The sequence below is a fragment of the Carcharhinus amblyrhynchos genome, chromosome 32 (assembly GCF_965287045.1).
Source record: "Carcharhinus amblyrhynchos chromosome 32, sCarAmb.v2.hapA, whole genome shotgun sequence".
Taxonomy (NCBI): Eukaryota; Metazoa; Chordata; class Chondrichthyes; order Carcharhiniformes; family Carcharhinidae; genus Carcharhinus; species Carcharhinus amblyrhynchos.
In genome coordinates, this window is record NC_137355.1 from 22,987,640 (window position 1) to 23,006,627 (window position 18,988).

The window sequence follows — 18,988 nt, forward strand, 5'->3', positions numbered from 1 at the left end:
ACAGGGCATTGGTGAGGCCGCAGCTGGAGTACTGTGTGCAGTTTTGGTCGCTGTACTTGCGCAAGGATATTTTGGCCTTGGAGGGAGTGCAGAGGATGTTCACTAGGCTGATACCGGAGTTGAGGGGGTTGAGCTATGAAGAGAGGCTGAATAGACTGGGTCTGTACTCGGAGTTTAGAAGGCTGAGGGGAGATCTTATTGAGACGTATAAGATGATGAAGGGGATGGATAGGGTAGAGGTGGAGAGGCTCTTCCTGCTCAGAAAGGACAGCAGGACTAGAGGGCACAGCCTCAAGATAAGGGGGGTGCAGTTTAGAACAGAGTTAAGGAGGAACTTCTTCATTCAAAGGGTGGTGAATCTCTGGAATTCTCTGCCCGTTGAAGTGGTGGAGGCTACCTCGCTAAATATATTTAAGACGCGGGTAGATAGGTTTTTGGTAGGCAATGGGATTAAGGGTTATGGGGAGAGGGCGGGAAAGTGGAACTGAGACACGACAGATCAGCCATGATCTTATTGAATGGCGGGGCAGGCTTGAGGGGCTAGATGGCCTACTCCTGCTCCTATTTCTTATGTTCCATGCCCTCTGTCTATACCCATCATAATTTTATACACCTCTATTAAATCTCCCCTCATTCTTCTATGCTCCAGGGAATAAAGTCCTAACCTAATCAACCTTTCTCTGTAACTCAGTTTCTCAAGTCCCAGCAACATCCTTGTAAACCTTCTCTGCACTCTTTCAACCTTATTAATATCCTCCCTGTAATTGGGTGACCAAAACTGCACACAATACTCTAAATTCAGCCTCACCGATGTCTTATACAACCTCACCATAACATTCGAACTCTTATACTCAATACTTTGATTTATAAAGGCCAGTGTTCCAAAAGCACTCTTTACGACCCTATCTACCTGTGACGCCACTGTTAGGGAATTATGTATCTGTATTCCCAAATCCCTCTGTTCTACTGCACTCCTCAGTGTCCTACCATTTACCTTGTATGTTCTACCTTGGTTTGTCCTTCCAAAGTGCAATACCTCACACTTGCCTGTATTAAATTCCATCTGCCATTTTTCAGCCCATTTTTCTAGTTGGTCCAAATCCCTCTGCGGGCTTTGTAAACCTTCCTCACTGTCCACTACACTTTCAATCTTTGTATCATCAGCAAATTTGCTGATCCAATTTACCATATTATCATCCAGATCATTGATATAGATGACAAACAACAATGGACCCAACACTGATACCTGCAGCACACCACTCGTCACAGGCCTCCACTACCACTCTCTGGTTTCTTCCATTGATGATGTGGGTATGCCGTCGTTGGACTGGCATAAACACAGTAAAAAGTCTGACAACACCAGGGTTTAGTCCAACCGATTTATTTGATAATAGACTCACAAGCTTTCAAGGTTCCCCTCTTCGTCAGGTGAATGGAGAGTTCTGGCCTCAGACAGAGCATATAAAGCACAGACAGTTTAGAGATTACTGATTAGACTGCGAATCCTTACACCTAACCTGCTGTTCAAGACCTGAAGTGGCTGACAATGTGAGTGGAAGGAGCACTGATCACAGGTTAAAGAGATGTGTATTGTCTCCAGACAGTACAGTAAGTGAGGTTTTGCAAACCGAGGCAAGTCACGGGGGTTACAGATAGTGCGACATGAACCCAAGATCCTTGTTGAGACCGTCCTCGTGTGCGGAACGTGGCTATCAGTCTCTGTTCAGCGACTCTGCGCTGTCTTGTGTCGTGAAGGCCGCCTTGGAGAATGCTTACCCGAAGGTCAGAGGCGGAATGCCCGTGACCACTGAAGTGTTCGCTTGACAATCACCAGGCAAGACTGTTCCCTTCCTGTTGGCGAACACTTACTGTACTGTCTGGAGACAATACACATCTCTTTAACCTGTGATCAGTGCTCCTTCCACTCACATTATCAGCCACTTCAGGTCTTGAACAGCAGGTTAGGTGTAAGGATTCGCATTCTAATCAGTAATCTCTAAACTGTCTGTGCTTTATATGCTCTGTCTGAGGCCAGAACTCTCCATTCACCTGACGAAGAGGGAAACCTCGAAAGCTTGTGAGTCTATTATCAAATAAATCGGTTGGACTAAAACCCTGGTGTTGTCAGACTTTTTACTGTGTTCTTCCATTGAGCCAGTGTCTAATCCAATTTACTACCTCCCCATGTATACCGAGCGACTGAACCTTCCTAACTAACCTCCCATGCGGTATTCTAATACCGTTTTCCAGCACTTGATCCGTAGGCTGGTATGCTATGACGTTTTCACCTAAATGCTGCTTAAGTGTTGTTAGGGTTATTGCCTTTAGCACCATTCCAGGCAGATTCCATATTCCCACCACCCTCTGGGTGAAAAAGCTTTTCCTCAAATCCCCTCTAAATAATCTGTCCTTTACCCAAAATCTATGACCACTGGTTACTGACCCCTCTACGAAAGGTTAAAGTTTCTTCTTATCTACCCTGTCAGTGTCCCTTATAATTTTGTACACCTCAATCAGGTCCCTCCTCAGCTTTCTCTGCTCTTAAAAAAAAAATCAATCTCAGCCTAACCAGCCTCTCTTCATAGCTGAAACACTTCAGCCCAGGCAGCATCCTGGTGAATCTCCTCTGCAGTCCATCCAGAGCAATCACATCCTTTCTATAGTGTGGCAACCAGAACTGCACACAGTACTCTAGTTGTGGCCTAACGAGTGTTTTATCCAGCACCATTATAACCTCCCTGCTCTTATATTCTATGCCTCAGCTAATAAAGGCAAGTATCCCATATGCTGCCTTAACCATCTTATCTCCCTGTCCTGCTGCCTTCAGGGATCTGTTGACATGCACACTAGGATCCCTCTGGTCCTCTGTACTTCCAAGTATTCTGCCATTCATTATGCATTCGCTTGCCTTGTTAGTCCTACCAAAATCCATCACCTCACATTTTTCAGGGTTAAATTCCATTTGTCAATGTTCTGCCCATCTGACCAGTCCGTCTATATTGTCAAGTGTTTGTGGAAGGAATGCCAATCAAACTAGCTGCTTCATCCTGGATGGTTGTCCAGGCAAGTGAGCAGTATTCCATCACACTCCTGACTTGGGCCTTGTAGATGGTGGACAGGCTTTGGGGAGTGAAATGGTGAGTTAATTGCCAAAGCATTCCTAGCCTCTGATCTGCTGTTGTAGCCACTTTTATATAGAACAAAAGGCATGGCACAGTGGTTAGCACTGCTACTTCAGTGTCAGGGACCCAGGTTCAATTGCTAGCTTGGATCACTGTCTGAATAGAATCTGCACGTTCTCCCTGAGTCTGCATGGGTTTCCTCCCACAGTACAAAAGATGTGCTGATTAGGTGCATTGGCTGTGCTACATTCTCCCTCAGTGTACCCGAACAGATGCTTGAATGTGGCCACTAGGAGATTTTTTACAGTAACTTCATTGCAGTGTTAATGTAAACTTACTTGTGACACAAATGAGTAAACTTAAACTTAATTTAAACTGAGAAAAGTACAGCACAAGAACAGACCCTTCGGCCCTCCAAGCACTTGCCGATCATGATGTCTTAACTGAACAAAAAAAAACTTCTGCCCTTATTTGGTCCATATCCCCCTCTTCACTCCCTATTCCTGTACCCATCCAGATGCCGCTTAATGTTGTTTAAGCGTAACATTCCAGGCACCCACCACTCTGCCTAAAAGCTTCCCCTGCACATCTCCCTTAAGCTTTCCCCCTCTCACCTGGAACCTGTGCCCCCTTGAAATGGAGACATCAACCTGGGAAAAAGCCTCTGACTATCCATCCTGTCTATGCCTTTTATAATTTTGTAGACCTCTATCAGGTCTTCCCTCAGCCTCCATTTTTCCAGTGAAAACAATCAAGTTTATTCAACCTCTCATAGCCAACACCCTCGAGACCAAGCAACATCCTGGTGAACCTTCTTTGCACTCTCTCCATGTGCTTCTGGTAGTATGGTGACCAAGACTTCAAATGTGGTCTAACCAAGGTTTTAGAAAAGTGCAAGATGATTTGCACTAAACATTCAACGAAAGTTTCTGATGAGCACCCATTCCAGCATCTGATTCTCTCACACACACTGTCATGGCACCTTACCAAGTACATCTATTTGGAATGAGTTAATCACAGGATGAAATACAGAGTGTTGTGGAATAGGGGGAGTTGGGAGAAGTATTGCAATTTCCCAGCTTTGACTACTGGAGTTTTATTTATGCAGTTGCTGGGCTGTCTCTTCATTGAGCAATAGGATTGCTCCACATTTTTATTTTTGAATGATTTACCAACAAACAAATTATCACTTCACAATCATTTCATAATTAAGTATTTTGAGCTTATTTTTACTTTTGAGATAAAACCTAGCGGAGTGGCTGATACACGTGTTACTTGTACTTGGTATTAACAGTTTGTTTACAGAACATCTTTGCCAAAACTGTAATGGTGTTTGATTTATGAAATTAAAAAGCATCCCTCCAATATTCTTAACCCCAACAACTCTTGCCCACCGTAACTAAATGCCAAGTTTCCACCTTCAACCTGTCTACCACCTTCTCTGTTTATTGGGCTTCTAGGAATGCAAGAGGTGAAATTAAGCAACACAGAATAATGACCACATGGGCTGCAAAGGTTATCATGTGGCTGGGCAGAGCACAGAGGTTGCACATGCATTGTGAAAGAAGGAATCTAATGGGCATTCCAAACTTTTTTAAGACTTTATGATTTCAAGAAGAATTGCTAGTGGACTTGGTAGCATTATGTCAACATTTTATAATGTTTTATTTATATTCTACTAACATAAAACATATGTTAGTATAAACGAACATTCTATCATCAGATGTCAGTTAGTGAAACGATGTATGGAAGAGTCTAGAAATGTGATTGAGTTTAGTGACCTATTGGTTTGAGTAGGAAAATGCAGGGATCTACAGCTCCAGTATGATTCTTGTAACTGACTACACAGGTGGCATAATGGTTAGCACTGCTGCCTCACAACGCCAGAGACCTGGGTTTGATTCCAAGTTTGGGTCACTGCCTGTGTGGAATTTGCACATTCTCCCTGTGTCTGCATGGGCTTTCTTCGGGTGCTCTGGTTTCCTCCCACAGTCCAAAGATGTGCTGTTTAGGGTGTATTGGCCACGCTAAATTCTTCCTCAGTGTACCCGAACAGGCACTGGAGTGTGATGGCTAGGGGATTTTCACAGTAACTTCATTACAGTGTTAATGTAAGCCTTACTTGTGACACTAATTTTAAAAAAAGTTTAAACAGGGATAGAAAAGTTAAATCTGCAAGATGGATTTTGCGAGTCTGTCAAATATTTCCCAATCAGAATAAATCTTTTATTTTCTCATTTTCCTTTGATGCTGGAAATTCGGAATATAAACAGTGTGTAAAGGGACAGGAAAAGGAAATGGGATGTCATTGGGTACTGACATCTTCAAGGTCCACATATTCACCCTGTCCATTTCCTATTTTACAAGATTCTATTTGTAAGATGCTGTATTGTATTTGAGCCTTTTGTTCCTCTTTCTGCTCTCAGTTCCCTCTCTGATCTGTTTGTCAGTCTTGTACTTTCTGTATCTTTATTTTCATCTTTCCGTCTGCCTTTTGTAATCACCCTGCCTAGTATCTCAGCACCACACTTGGCTGATTTTTATATCTACTTGAGTGCCCATGTAATAGTGAGGTGTGATAAACAGCATGTTTTAATAGCTTTTAGACATTTATTGTCTGGTTCATCCAAAGAATAGTCAATTAGGTGAGATACCAGACAGTGCTGAGACTGGTGCTGTATGAACTTCAATCAAAGTTGACACTTTTGGGACATTTCCACACATGACCATTCTATGATTTGCGTTGCCCTTGTTCAAAGATGTGATTCTTAATAATAAATGGGTCTGACAGAACTCTTAATTAAAAATTTATTCAAATGAAGCCCTCACTAACCATGCATATAATGTATTAAGAAACTGTAGTTTTACTCTTGTCAAATTTTGCATAGGATAATAATCACAAAGTGAATGTACAAAGTAAAATTACAAAATGCATACAAAGCACAGCGACAGAGCAGTGAACAACCAGCATGGTGAAGTGCGATTCCTGTGTAATGACTGTGTGCGGTGAGTCACTGCATGGCTTTCTATAGTCGATATGGTTTATTTAATTAAAATAGAAATTAATTAATACATGTGCACACAAGGTACTGAAGAAAAGTTGAACAGTTAGATTGGAGAGGGAAAATATCCAATCCCAGGTTAGTGATCCCCAGAATATAAATATACAGTATAAGCACCAAAGGATCACAATTGCTAAAATACACAACTCAGCTCATAATGTTTGTACAGCTATCATTGGCACTTGCTCACTTTTTTATATGTGAAACCAGAGAATTTGGACTCTCCAGAAACCAATGATAATTCCTTTTTTGAGCAGATGACCTTTTGTCTTAAAGCCAGGAAGTGTTCATAGTGGGAATGAAGCATTTAACCCAATTTCCAGGGTAGGCACGCCAAATCACAGCAGAGTTATGCGCCCTCAACACTGTCCCATAAAACACTCCTAGGGCAAGTACAGCTTGGGTTAGATACAGGGTAATGCTAACTCTATATTTCTGCACTATATTTTTCCCCACTTTGGAGTGAGATTGTCTGTGCTATTGCAGCAAAAATGAGTTTGGGAATTTTCATCTGCAGAAACTAAGAACAAAACTGAGATTTCCAAACTCATTCCGTGCAAAACACTTATACCAGATCAATGATTTTGGTTCCAGTCTGAACCAAACTTCTTGAGGTGAAAGGATTTCTCTGAGTTTTAATGGACTAGCCAGTGTCATACTAAGCCATACAATATCCAACATTTAATGACCTACTGAGTTGCTGATGGCACCCTAATGGAGTTTACAGTATTTCTTCCTGTTCCTGAGTTGTGATCTCCTGCTGCAAAAACGTGGGGTTGCAGACGTTTGCTAAGAACAGGACAGGCTTTGACTGTGCTGCCCTCAGCACTGAAGAGTTGTCAATATTCACAGTGAAGGTTCACAAGTGAAAAATAGCAACTTGAGGTTTTTGGAGGGCTGCCTGTGGGACCATGCAGTCGCATAGTGCATGTCTGCACCTTGTGTGAGAGGCAGAAGTTATCAAAGCCACATGTAGATGTACAATTCAGAGAATCCACAGATGTTTTGACAAGTATGCAGGCAGACCTTCAGTGAAAAGGGACAGAGCTCCAAACCTGTAAATTCTTGTGGTTCAACACCAGAAGTAATTCTTGCATGTACCAGTTTAACTTACAAGCCAGTGATATTAACTCATCTTGTATCATTCATACACACAATAAATGTTTAACCACTCACCTTGACCATACATTCTCTTTTTCTTTAATAATTAAAGGACCAGCCTGTTGCATTTTACAGTTAAATAAGAAACCCAAAAATAAATACAGCAGATTAGCTCAGAGTATCTGCGTGTCCGTGTGTTTCAGACACATTTACCAATGGTGTCTGAGAGAGGTACAGGATTAAACTTATCAGATCTCAGAATCAAGTACCTATCGTGCTACACTGACCCTATCAACACAACAGGGGACTGGAGGCAATAGTTTCCGTGCAAAGCAAGTATGTACACATGGCTTCCTTTGGAATGTATATACTTCAAATCACTCCACAAAGCAACCAACAATGCGCTACATCTGACGGCACTTAAAACTATTTTCTAAAAAATTTTGAAAACTTTTTGGAATGGCTTCTGTTTTGTTAATCCCTAACATTAAATCTCCAAGTGTTTATACACTTTTGCGAACTAATTACTTTTGGGCAGGGGGGCGGGGGCGTGGGGAGGTGGGGATGTCATTCGCAAGAGAAACAATATTCACTAGCAGCTTGTAACTTCCTACTTTCCAGGAAAGTTCTGACCCCTTCATCTCGTGTAGTGTTGTGCAACTACCGAGTCCTGGAAGTGATATGTTACAAACTGGGGAGGCGGAGAGGGGTTGGGGGGAGCGGTGACAAGTCGCCTGTTTATCGTTTCTCCAATCCCCCTCTGATCACGATGAAACACCTACTGCAATTTGGAAGAGTATTTACATTAAAACAATCCACCATCACCACGTAAGTTGCAAACGTTGAAACTTAAGAGTAGATCTCAGGAGAGGAGACCAACTCAGTTAGAGACTAACTCCCTCCACTCCCTCCCCCCATTATCAATTTGAATCCATCAAGTAGAGAGTGCAAATATTGAAGGTAAGGCGATGGTACAGAAGAAATGTGTCATGATCCCTGAGGGAAACAACTGAACCAGGTTAAATCAGAGCCACGTTTGGATTTCTCTATTGTGCAGTTTAACATTTGAAGTAAGTTATCCTGAGGTGAGTGTGTAGTTGTTTTGTGTTTTCTTTTAAAGTTGTTGCTGTATTGTTTTTAAAGATACGGTAGCAGTTCCTTCATCATGCACCAACTTCATTTCCCTTTTGCTGATCACTGTCCCGGTGAAGTTGGGGGATGAGGTGAGTCGGGGGGGGGAGGGTGCAGCCACTGGGCTCCGCTGTGTTCAGGGGGAGCTGGCAGGACTCAGGGCCGGGCTGGAAGCATCTGAGCGGCTGTAGTCACTGACCGAGCCTGGCCGGGAGCTGACCGCTCGTTTCAGCATGCTGGCCTGGAAGTTGGCGTGGCGCCGAGCGTGTTTCATCAGGTGGTCACTGCGCATGAAGCGCTTCTCACAGATTGGGCAACTGAAACGCTTCTCCCCTGTGTGGGTGCGGTAGTGTCGAGCCAGCTCATCGGAGCGAGCAAACTTCTTGCTGCAGTCTGGCCAAGTGCACGCGAACGGCCTTTCACCTGAAATTTAAATAAATAATCCAATCAACCATTTCAAAAATAAATCTCACATTTACACACCACTTTTCACAATCACTGGGCATATCATAGAAACCCTACAGTACAGAAGGAGGCCATTCGGCCCATCAACCACAATCCCACCCAGGCCCCATTCCCATAACCCCACACATTTACCCTGTGAATCGCCCTGACACTAGGGTCAATTTATCATTGCCAAACCACTTAACCTGCACATTTTTGGACTCAGTACTTTATGGCCAATGAATTTTTTTTTTAAATGTGTGTCACTGTTGGAATGCAGCAGTTAATTTCTGCTTAGCAAACTCCCTTAAACAGCAATGTGATATCGACTGATGGATAAATATTTATCAAGATACTCTGCTCTTTAAAATAGCACAATGGGATCTTTTACAACCACTCTGGCCTCAGTTTAACATCTCCAACAATGCAGCGCTGCCTCTTCACTGGGATGTCAGCCTTGATTTTTTTCTGCTTAAATCCTGTGGTCAGACTTGAACCTAGAACCCTGTGATTCAGAAGCTACCAACTGGGCCACAGCTTAACTTCAACTTGGGTGCCTCTCTGTCTCCCTGAAAGCACTTTGATGTCACCACCCCAACAGCCCAGTTGCTGACATTGATTCTCACTGGGGTAAAGGGTCTAGACATGCTCGTTACCCAAGCTTCAAATCTCCAGGTTTGAACCTGGTCAGGCTGTTTCATCATTGGAGCACCACAGCCAAACTAGCTTTGAATCTGACACTTTCAAACAGGCACCTTCCTACAGAACAGGGATGGCCCAGTTGGTCACCTGTGCTAATATCTCCTTCATTGGATCTGTGCCAAGCTTTGCCTTAATACTTACCTGTGAAGTGCCTCAGGAAGTTTTCCTACAGATAAAGTAAGTTATTGTTGATCTGACGCTACCTGAACCAGGGATGCTGAGATTATTTATAGGCTCTGACTTTATTGGTTAGCATGGCACTGACAGCGGCTGGGACATGGGACACTTTGGGTCAATGTATACAAATACTATACTGGGTGTTGTATAGATCCAATAAGCCAATACAGGAGTTTGACCGCTTTACTTATGAACGAACAAAATATGAACGTACGAAATAGGAGCAGAAGTAGGCCATTCAACTCCTCGAGACTTCTCTGCCATTTAATTAGATCATTACTGATCTGCTTCTGTTCAAAGTTCCCTATTATTCTTTGATTCTCTAGCCAAACAAGGATCCACCTACCTTCACCTTACAAATATTCAGTGATCCTGCTTCCACCATCTTCTGAGAGTTCCAAAGTTGCACTACCCCCAGAGAGAAAATAATTCTCCTCATCTTTGTCCTATAAGGGCGAGACCTTGTTTTAAAACCGTGCCCCCTAGTTCTGAACTTACCCCAAGAAGAAATAGCTCTTCCACGTCCACCTTGTGTAGACCATTTTATATACTTCAATCAAGACAAGCAATGCATAAAGTGATTTGACCGGCGGTGGATCAGAATAGCCTAATGGAGCAGCAATATTGGGATCATGTCTACTCTAAACAGGATAAATCTGGGGAACAGTTTTTTTTGTGCAACTTCACTGACCACAAGGAATGTTGACAATACATATGGAACATACTCCACTTCAGACAGTAGGGATGGAATTTTACTAGATTTTTTCTAAATGTCCAGCTAGTCTGAAAACGGGAGAGTTCCAGATCCATTTTTTTTGGGTGAGTTTTCAGTCCCAATCTTATGCACTCTGTCTCTGAAATTTTGGACTGCTCTGCTTCTGGCCAGAGAGGCTGTGGGTGGGGCTTAACTCACCAGACAACCTGCAGAGCGAGGTATTACACGTGTTCAGAGCTTTGATGCTGCACATGCACATTAGTGGTAACAAGGTCCGACAGACAGAGAGAGCTGTCAAGCTCCTGCTACTGCAGGCAGCCTCAAAGGGAACCCCTGCCTCTGCAATTGTGGGGGCCCATGGCGTCCCTCACTGATCACATGCAGAGTGGCTGCAGGCCTCCCTCCCCCCACAGGCCCCACTCACTGTCACTGCTCACTGGGCATTTCCCAAATGCCAGTCTGGCACTGCCAAGGGGCACTTACATCTTGCACTCAGCCTCCCCGGGGATCCTCAATGGCCTGTGGTTCCACCGGTGAGGCCAACACGACTGTTCCCCATTCCTGGGTGTAGAGGAAGATCAACTTAATGCAAGGTAGGTCCATTCAAAAGTCTGATGGCAGCAGGGAAGAGGCTGATTTTGAGTCGGTTGATACGTGTCCTCAGACTTTTGTACCTTTTTCCTGATGTAAAAAGTGGAAGAAATATATCTGGGGTGCTTGGAGTCCTTGATTATGCTGGCTGCTTTTCTGTGGCAGTGGAAAGTGGGTAGACAGTGTTAATGGATAAGAGATTGGTTTGAATGATGGACTGGGCTTCATTCATGACCCTTTGTAATTTCTTGCTGGCTTGGACAGAGCAGGAGCCATACCAAACTGTGATACAACCAGAAAGAATGCTTTCTATGGTGCATCTGTAGAAGTTGGTGAGAGTTGTAGCGGACATGCCAGATTTCCTTCCAAGAGAGAAAATGCTGGAAAATCTTAGCAGGTCTGGCAGCATCTGTAAGGAGAGAAAAAAGCTGATGTTTCGAGTCCAGAAGGCCTTTTGTTATCTGCACTCAAAACATCAGCTCTTTTCTCTCCTTGCAGTTGCTGCCAGACCTGCTGAGATTTTCCAGCATTTTCTCATTTGGTTTTAGATTCTAGTATCCACAGTAATTTGCTTTTCTCTTGCCAATTTGCCTTAGATCCTGAGAAAGTAGAGGCATTGGTGGGCTTTTTTATCTGTAGCTTCTGCATGGAGGGACCAGGACAAGCTGTTGGTGATTTGGACATCTAAAAATCTGTAGCTCTCGACCATTTCTACTTGATGTAGACAGGGGCCTGCTCTCCACTACGTTTCCTAAAATCAATGATTATTTCTTTCATTTTGTTGTCATTGAGGGAGAGATTATTGTCATTGCACCAGTTCACCAGATTCTGTATCTCTTCCCTGTACTCTGTCTCATCATTGTTTGAGATCCGACCTATAACAATGGTGTCATCAGCAAACGTGAAATTGAATTGGAGGGGAATTTGGCCACCCAGTCAAAAGGTGTATAGAGTATAGTAAGGGGCTGAGGACATAACCTTGTCGAGCACTGGTGTTGAGGATGATTGTGGAGGAGGCGTTGTTGCCTATCCTTACTGATTGTGGTCTGTGGATTAGGAAGTCTAGGATCCAGTTGCAGCGGGAGGAGCTGTGCCCCAGGCCACAACGTTTGGAGGTGAACCTTGTAGGAATAATGGTGTTGAAGGCTGAGCTGTAGTCAATGAATAGGAGTCAGACATAGGTGGCTTTGTTGTCTTGGTGTTTCAGGGTTGAATGTAGGACCAGAGAGATGGCGTCTGCTATGGGCCTATTGTGGCAGTGGTGATATGTGATGGATCCAGGCACTTTGGCAGGCAGGAATTGATTTGTGCCATGACTAACCTTTCAAAGCTTTTCATTATGATGGTTATCAGAGCCAGCAGACTATAGTTATTAAGGCACACTGCCTGGCTTTTTTTGGTACGAGGATGATGATCGTCGTCTCGAAGCAGGTAGGGACCTCAGATTGTTGTAAAAAGAGGTTGAAGAGTGTCAGCGAATACCCCTGTCAGCTGGTTTGTACAGGACCTGAGTGTTTGTTTGGATATCCCATCCAAGCCAGTCGCTTTCCATGGGTTGACTTTTGAGAAGGCTGCTCTGATGTTGGCAATGATGACCTTGGATACAGGTTTATCTGAGACTTCCAGGATGGATGGTGTGCTTTTGTTGACCTCTTACTCAAAATGGGCATAGAATGCATTGAGCTTATTGGGGAGGGGTGCATTGGAACTGGCAGTTTTAGCTGCCTTCATCTTATAGCCTGTTATGTCTTGCAAACCTTGCCATAGTCAGTGGGAGTCCATGTGGCTAGCCTGGGATTCTAGCTTGACATCTTTGATGGATCTCCATAGATCATTTCTGGATTTCTTGAATAGGTCAGGGTCACCTGCCTTGAACACCTTGGACCTGGACTACAACAAGCAGTAGATATCCCTGTTCATCCATGCTTTCCAGTTGGGGAACACACAGATTTCCTTCTTTGGCACAGTCTTTTACACACTTGATAGTGAAATCAGTAACTGTACTGGCATACTCATTCAGGCTGGTTGCAGAGTTTTTAAGTACTGACCAGTCTACTGACTCTAAGCAATCCCGAAGTGGTGCAATTTTATACTGTTTTTTTCACATTGCAAAGTAGCTTTGGGAGGGGAGAATGAGCTGTCACCTCCCATAATGTTGTGGATGACTTGTGTTGTAGTTAATATTTAGTGTCTGTGGTATTTAACCACACAGGTCAGGGAGTGACTCTTTCATTGGAGTCAGGTCCATACATCAACAGTGCTATCAAGCAGCACTTGTTCAGCAAAAACCTGCTCACTGCTCAGTTTGGGTTCTGCCCTGTGGAACTGAGCAAGTTATTGCTAAGCTGGTGCTGCTTGATAGCAGTGTTGATGACTCCTATCACTTTATTGATGATCGAGACTACACTGATGGATGGTAATTGACCAGGTCCTGCTTTTTGTGCAGAGGATATACCTGGACAATATTCCATATTGTTGGATAAATGCCAGTGTTGTAGCTGAACTGCAACAGTTTGGCTAGAGGCCCATCAATTTCCTAAGTCTTCAGTACAATTGCTGGAATATTGTAGCTTTCAATCGTTTGTTGATAACGTGGAGTAAATCGCATTGGCTGGAGGCTGGCATTTGTGATGCTGGGCATCTCCGGAGGAGGCTAAAGATGGATCATCCACTCGGATTTCTGGTTGAAGATTGTTGAGAATGCTTCAGCCTTATCTTTTGCACTGGTGTGCTGGGCTGCTCCATCACTGAAGATGGGGATATTTGTGGAGGTTTCTCCTCCAGTAATGATTGTCCATAATAATTCATGACAGGATGTGGCAGGACTGCAGAGTTTAGATCTGATCGGTTGGATGTGGAATCACTTGGTTCTGTCTATTACCTGCTGCTTTCACTGTTTGGTATGCAAGTAGTCCTGTGTTATGTTCATGTTAGGAATGTCTGCTGTTTCTGGAATGCCCTCCTTCACTCTACATTGAACTAGGGTGAATCCTACGCTTAGTTGAAATGGTAGAATGGGGGATTTGCTTGTCCATGAGGTTACAGATTGCAATTGAGTACAATTCTGCTCATGCTGATTACCCATGGAGCCTCATGGTTGCCCAGTTTTGAGTTGCCAAATCTGTTTGAAATCTATCCATTTGGCATAATGGTTGTGCCACACAACACGATGGAGCGTATCATCAATGTGAAGTTAGGCTTTCATCTCCACAAGGAGTATGCAATGGTCAATCCTACCAAATGCTATCAAAGAACAAAGAAAAGTCCAGCACGGGAACAGGCCCTTCAGCCCTCCAAGCCTGTGTTAATCATGATGCCTGCCTAAACTAAATCCATATGCACATACGGAGTCTATATCCTTCCATTCCTATCCTATTCACATATTTGTCTTGTTGCTCCTTAAATACCACTCCCACCTGTCCAGGTAGCGCGTTGCAGACATTCACCACTCTGCGTGTAAAGATAAACTTTACCTTGCACATCTCTTCTAAACTTTTCCTCATGCACCTTAAACCTATGTCCCATAGTATTTGATGTTTCTACCCTAGGAAAGAGCATCTGACTATCCATTCATAATCTTATAAACCTCTAAGGTCACCCCTCAACTTCCATCGTTCCAGTGAGAACAAACCAAGTTCATCCAACCTCTCCTCATAGCTAATATCCTCCAGACTAGGCAACATCCTGGTAAACCTCTTCTGTACCCTCTCCAAAGCCTCTACAATCTTTTGATAGTGTGGTGACTAGAATTATAGAATTATGTAGCTGTGGCAAGCAGGTTGGTGAGGATGAGGCCAAGTAGGTTTTCCTTTCTTGTTGGATCTGCAGTGAGGTTTTAACCCAGTGTTAAATTTAATTTAAATTTAACCCAGTGCTAAATAACTGCATTGATTTTTACTGATGCTTGCTGCATTGACACAGACTATCCAAATGCTCTCATCGAATCTTTTGAAGGGGCAACAATATCAGGCAAATTAATTAATTACAAATGTCATTGCAGAAGTACTGAAAACAAGTGAAGAGGCAAAAGGCCATCACCAGCTTCCTCATACCCATACACAGAAACACTTCATATTGTGCTGTCTCTATTAATCAGGCAGGTGAGCCACTGATCATTTGACAATTTATATGTTAAAGTAGTGTGGATTGATCACTATTGACTGTCCTTGTATCTTTAAGGAGGTAGAGTTGCAGAAATGCAAGAGAAGTGGAAGTATTGAAAATTATCACTCTTCACAGAAGGCCCTCACTCACACACGCTGATCTGGCACAAAGAGGCCAGATTCAATCCCGGGACCCCACTGAGTCAGCAGGTCTCAGCAACTAAACGTGAGAATTACCCTCAGTGCCTCGAACAAAGAGGAAGAAAACAACTTGAGTTTTTGTTCCTGATTACTTGCTGAAGAGCGTGTGTGTGAAGGTGAGACAAAAGCAGGATTGAGCTGCGAGTGACTACTTGCATGGATGACTAACTGCCAACTGTTACTTTTTCTTCACTTTCACGATGTGGGCGATGATTGCTAACACAGCCAGATGGCCTTGACAGGGTGATGGTAAGCCAGTGCCTAGGACTGCTGTTAGGTAGGATGTCCCCAGGTTTTGACAGACTGATGATGAAGGTGATATATGTCCAAGTCAGAATGGTTTGTGGGGGATGGGATGTTCTCAGGCACCTGCTGTCTTTGTTCTTCTGGAGTGGTAGAGGGCAGGGATTGAAAAGTTGCTGTACATCTTGTAGATAGTACACACTGCTCCTACTCTGTGCCTGCAGCAGAGGGGGTTAATGTTCAAGGTGGTGAATGGAGTGCCATTAAGTGGACGGTTTTGGTCCAAGGAATGGCTTGCATGAGACAGCATGTTAAACGGTACTCCGAGACTGGGAGAAACATTTAAAACTTCACAAGGCCTGAGAGTTTATAGGGAATCATCTTAAACTTAGAGATAAAAGAGATTCCCAGAAAAATTTAACACTATCTTGGGAAGTAGGCAGGGTAGAGGATGTGCTGAGAGATCAATCCGATAAAATTCATTTTGTAAGCTGGTAACCTAAGGGTTAACCACAAGAACTTATTTTTGAAGCACTGTTTAAACCTGAGTGTTTGATGCATTCCTCGCACCTTCTCTCTGTCTGGCCTACAACCTGTTAAATCAACAAAACCAGAAGCAGCTTCTGAAATGAGTTAGATTTCTCAAATGCTTTTGTTCCAAACTAAAGTCTTTATTTGGCGTTTCTTTAATTGATATATATATATATATATATATATATTATGTATGTATAGAGAGAGAGAGTTTGTATTTACTCCAATAGCCACACAGACTGCATGTAGATGGCATCCGAGTGTCAGAAACCACTTCAGTTGGATACTGTAGGCCAGCCAATGATATAACGGAAAGAGGCGGGGAAGGAGGGAGAGCAAGGAGGAAGTTGGAGGGGAGGAGAGAGGAAGGAGGAGATGGGAAAGATTGAAGGTTAAATAGGGAAAAGAGAGAGAGAGCAGGAGAAACAAAAGATAAAGAGAGGGCAGAAAAGAGTGGTGGGCTAGGGAGAAGGGAGGGACATGGAGGAAGGGAGAAGGGGGAGGGGGGAGGTAGGGAAGGGTTGGAGGAAGGTGGAGGAGTGTGTGGGAGAGAGAAAGAGGGAAGCTAGGGTGGAATTAACATGTAGAGTCAGACAGTTGTCAGTGGTTCCTGACACATTTACCTGAAGGGTTTCTCAAATAGTGCTCAATAATGCTTTTGAATTGCTTATACTTTAAACTGTCATTTATAAACTCAATGACAAGGCCAGTGAATGAATGCAATTGTATTTCTGATACATACAATTCTGCCTTTCCAGAAACACATTTTTGTTTACAATTCTACTCCATATTTATGTAAAATAATAAGTCAATGACCCGGGATTGGGGTAAGTGTCCCCAGGTTGGGGTGGTGGAGACATGGGGTCAGTGTCCCTGGGGTTGGGGGGGGTAGTCAGTGTCCCTGGGGTGTGGGGGGAGTGGGGGAGTCAGTGTCCTGGGGGTGTGGGGGGGGGAAGGAGGAGTCAGTGTCCCTGGGGGGAGGGGGGGGGAGACGTGGTGTCATTGCCACCTGGGTAGGGGGTCAGTGTCCTGGGGTGGAGGGTGGTCAGCCTCCCCGGAGTGGGAGGGAAGGGGACCAGTGTCCCCGGGATGTGGGGGGCGGGGGGGGGGTCCCAGGATTGCGGGGGCAGGGGCGGTCAGTGTCCCCGGGATGGGGGGGGGCGGGCGGTCAGCGTCCCCGGGATGGTGGGGGTGGGGGGGGGGGGTTGGTCAGCGTCCCTGGGGGGCGGGGGAGAGGTGGTCAGCGTCCCCGGGATTGGGGGGGGGGGGGGGTGGTCAGCGTCCCCGGGATGGTGGGGGCGGGGGGGTTGGTCAGCGTCCCCGGGATGGTGGGGGCGGGGGGGTTGGTCAGCGTCCCCGGGATGGTGGGGGCGGGGGGGTTGGTCAGCGTCCCCGGGATGGTGGGGATGGTGGGGGTGGGGGGGCGCGGGGGGGGGGGGAGGTGGTCAGCGTCCCCCGTATTAACATTGGGCTGGTCAGTTTTGCTCGGATTCACTCTGTCACTCCCAGTGTTACTGGTTTGGGGGGGGGAGGGGGGGAGTGCAGTATTTTGGGGGTAATTTGAACCCCGGGGCTGGGTGTGATGCCAGGTTGCAGCCAGTGGGGTTTTGGGGGGGGGGGGGTTCAGAGCCTTTCCCGGTTACCTGTGTGAGTCCGGAGGTGAGCTTTCAGGTGTGAGGACTTGCCGTAGATCTTCTGACAGCCCGGGTAGTGACAGTGGTGTTTCCGGGGCCGCCGCTCCTGCCCACTCCGCCCTCTGGCTCTCCGGCCTCTCTGCCTGCCCGCCTCCCTGGGGGAAGGTGTGGCCGGGCTCCCCGGGACCTCCTGCGGGCTGCCATCAGCCGGGAGCCCGGGTAACAGCAGCAGCAAGCCGGAGCCGGGACTGCCTTTGTCCTGAGCCTGTCCGGGGGCACTGGCTGCTTGCCCGGGGCTGTGAACCACTGCAGTCCGGGACATGGAGACCAGGCACTCGGCAGCGAAACGATCGAAAGCTGCACTCGCCATTCGTCAGGAAAAGCAGCGACAAGAAACGAAACCTTTTCCCTCTCCAGCTGCAGCCAGCCCCTTTGTTTGGTTCGAGTGAACACGCCCAGACTCCAGGAAATATACCGAGAATAAAACTGTCTGCACAATCCCCCTGCCAGCAAATTTACAGGCAAAGTTTTATACAAAATATCATTTTTTAAAAAAAAACAAACTAATCTGCCAGTCTTTGCCTTGTTGTATCTATAAATATGATCTGCCTTATTACAGTTTAAGTCTCAGGTTATGGGCGGGATGTGACCGTCACTGCCAGAGGCTCCACAACCATTGGTTGTGTTACCCTGTTTGGCGGGGGGGGGTAGCATGTCCCATATCGTTAACTGCATCACTGGGCAGGGCAAGTTTAATCATCTTGTCACACGCCAGCTCTTTCGTGACAAGATGTTCCCTCCTTTTCAAATTCTCACCCACGTTACTCGCTTTCAGTTTGTTTACCTGATGGTGAGACAATGTGGAGGTACAGGAGCCTGGTTTATCCCTTAACCCTGTCCTACCCAATGAATCCAACAAATATTCAATATTTCAGCCAGGACCCCTCCCAGGAAACTTAGGGGCAAAGTTTTAGATAAAATATCATTTAAAAGCAACAAACTAATCTGCCTGTCTTTGCCTCATTGTGGGATCTGCCTCAGGTAGCTTAACAAAATGTTCAGTGATATTCTGTTCATTATCCAGGTCACATATCAGCTCATTCCCTAACCCACTGAAGTTACAGAGTCATAGAATTTTACAGCATTGAAACAAGCCCTTTGGCCCAACTTGTCCATGTCACCTGAGTGACTCTGAGGTATTTGGGATATGGATTGATCTTGACTGGGTTGC

General features: G+C 45.1%; 1 protein-coding gene across 1 annotated transcript; it reads right to left on the bottom strand.

Annotated features, from left to right (window-relative positions):
* Positions 1-5,916: 5,916 nt before the first annotated feature.
* Positions 5,917-18,443, bottom strand: LOC145360751 (Krueppel-like factor 13). The gene is made up of 2 exons (XM_080216152.1): positions 17,767-18,443; positions 5,917-8,839 (listed from the first exon to the last, which is right to left on the bottom strand). The coding sequence occupies exons 1-2, from the start codon at positions 18,125-18,127 to the stop codon at positions 8,553-8,555; spliced, it is 648 nt and encodes a 215-aa protein (XP_080072278.1). The 5' UTR covers positions 18,128-18,443; the 3' UTR covers positions 5,917-8,552.
* Between the last annotated feature and the right edge of the window lie 545 nt (positions 18,444-18,988).

What these genes read in the sequence shown, in the direction of transcription:
- LOC145360751 (XM_080216152.1), bottom strand. Translation starts at nt 18,127, where the DNA reads ATGGCGAGTGCAGCTTTCGATCGTTTCGCTGCCGAGTGCCTGGTCTCC. An exon ending in TCACCTCCGGACTCACACAG is followed by an intron (nt 8,840 to 17,766) that starts GTAACCGGGAAA and finishes TTTAAATTTCAG; the next exon opens with GTGAAAGGCCGTTCGCGTGC.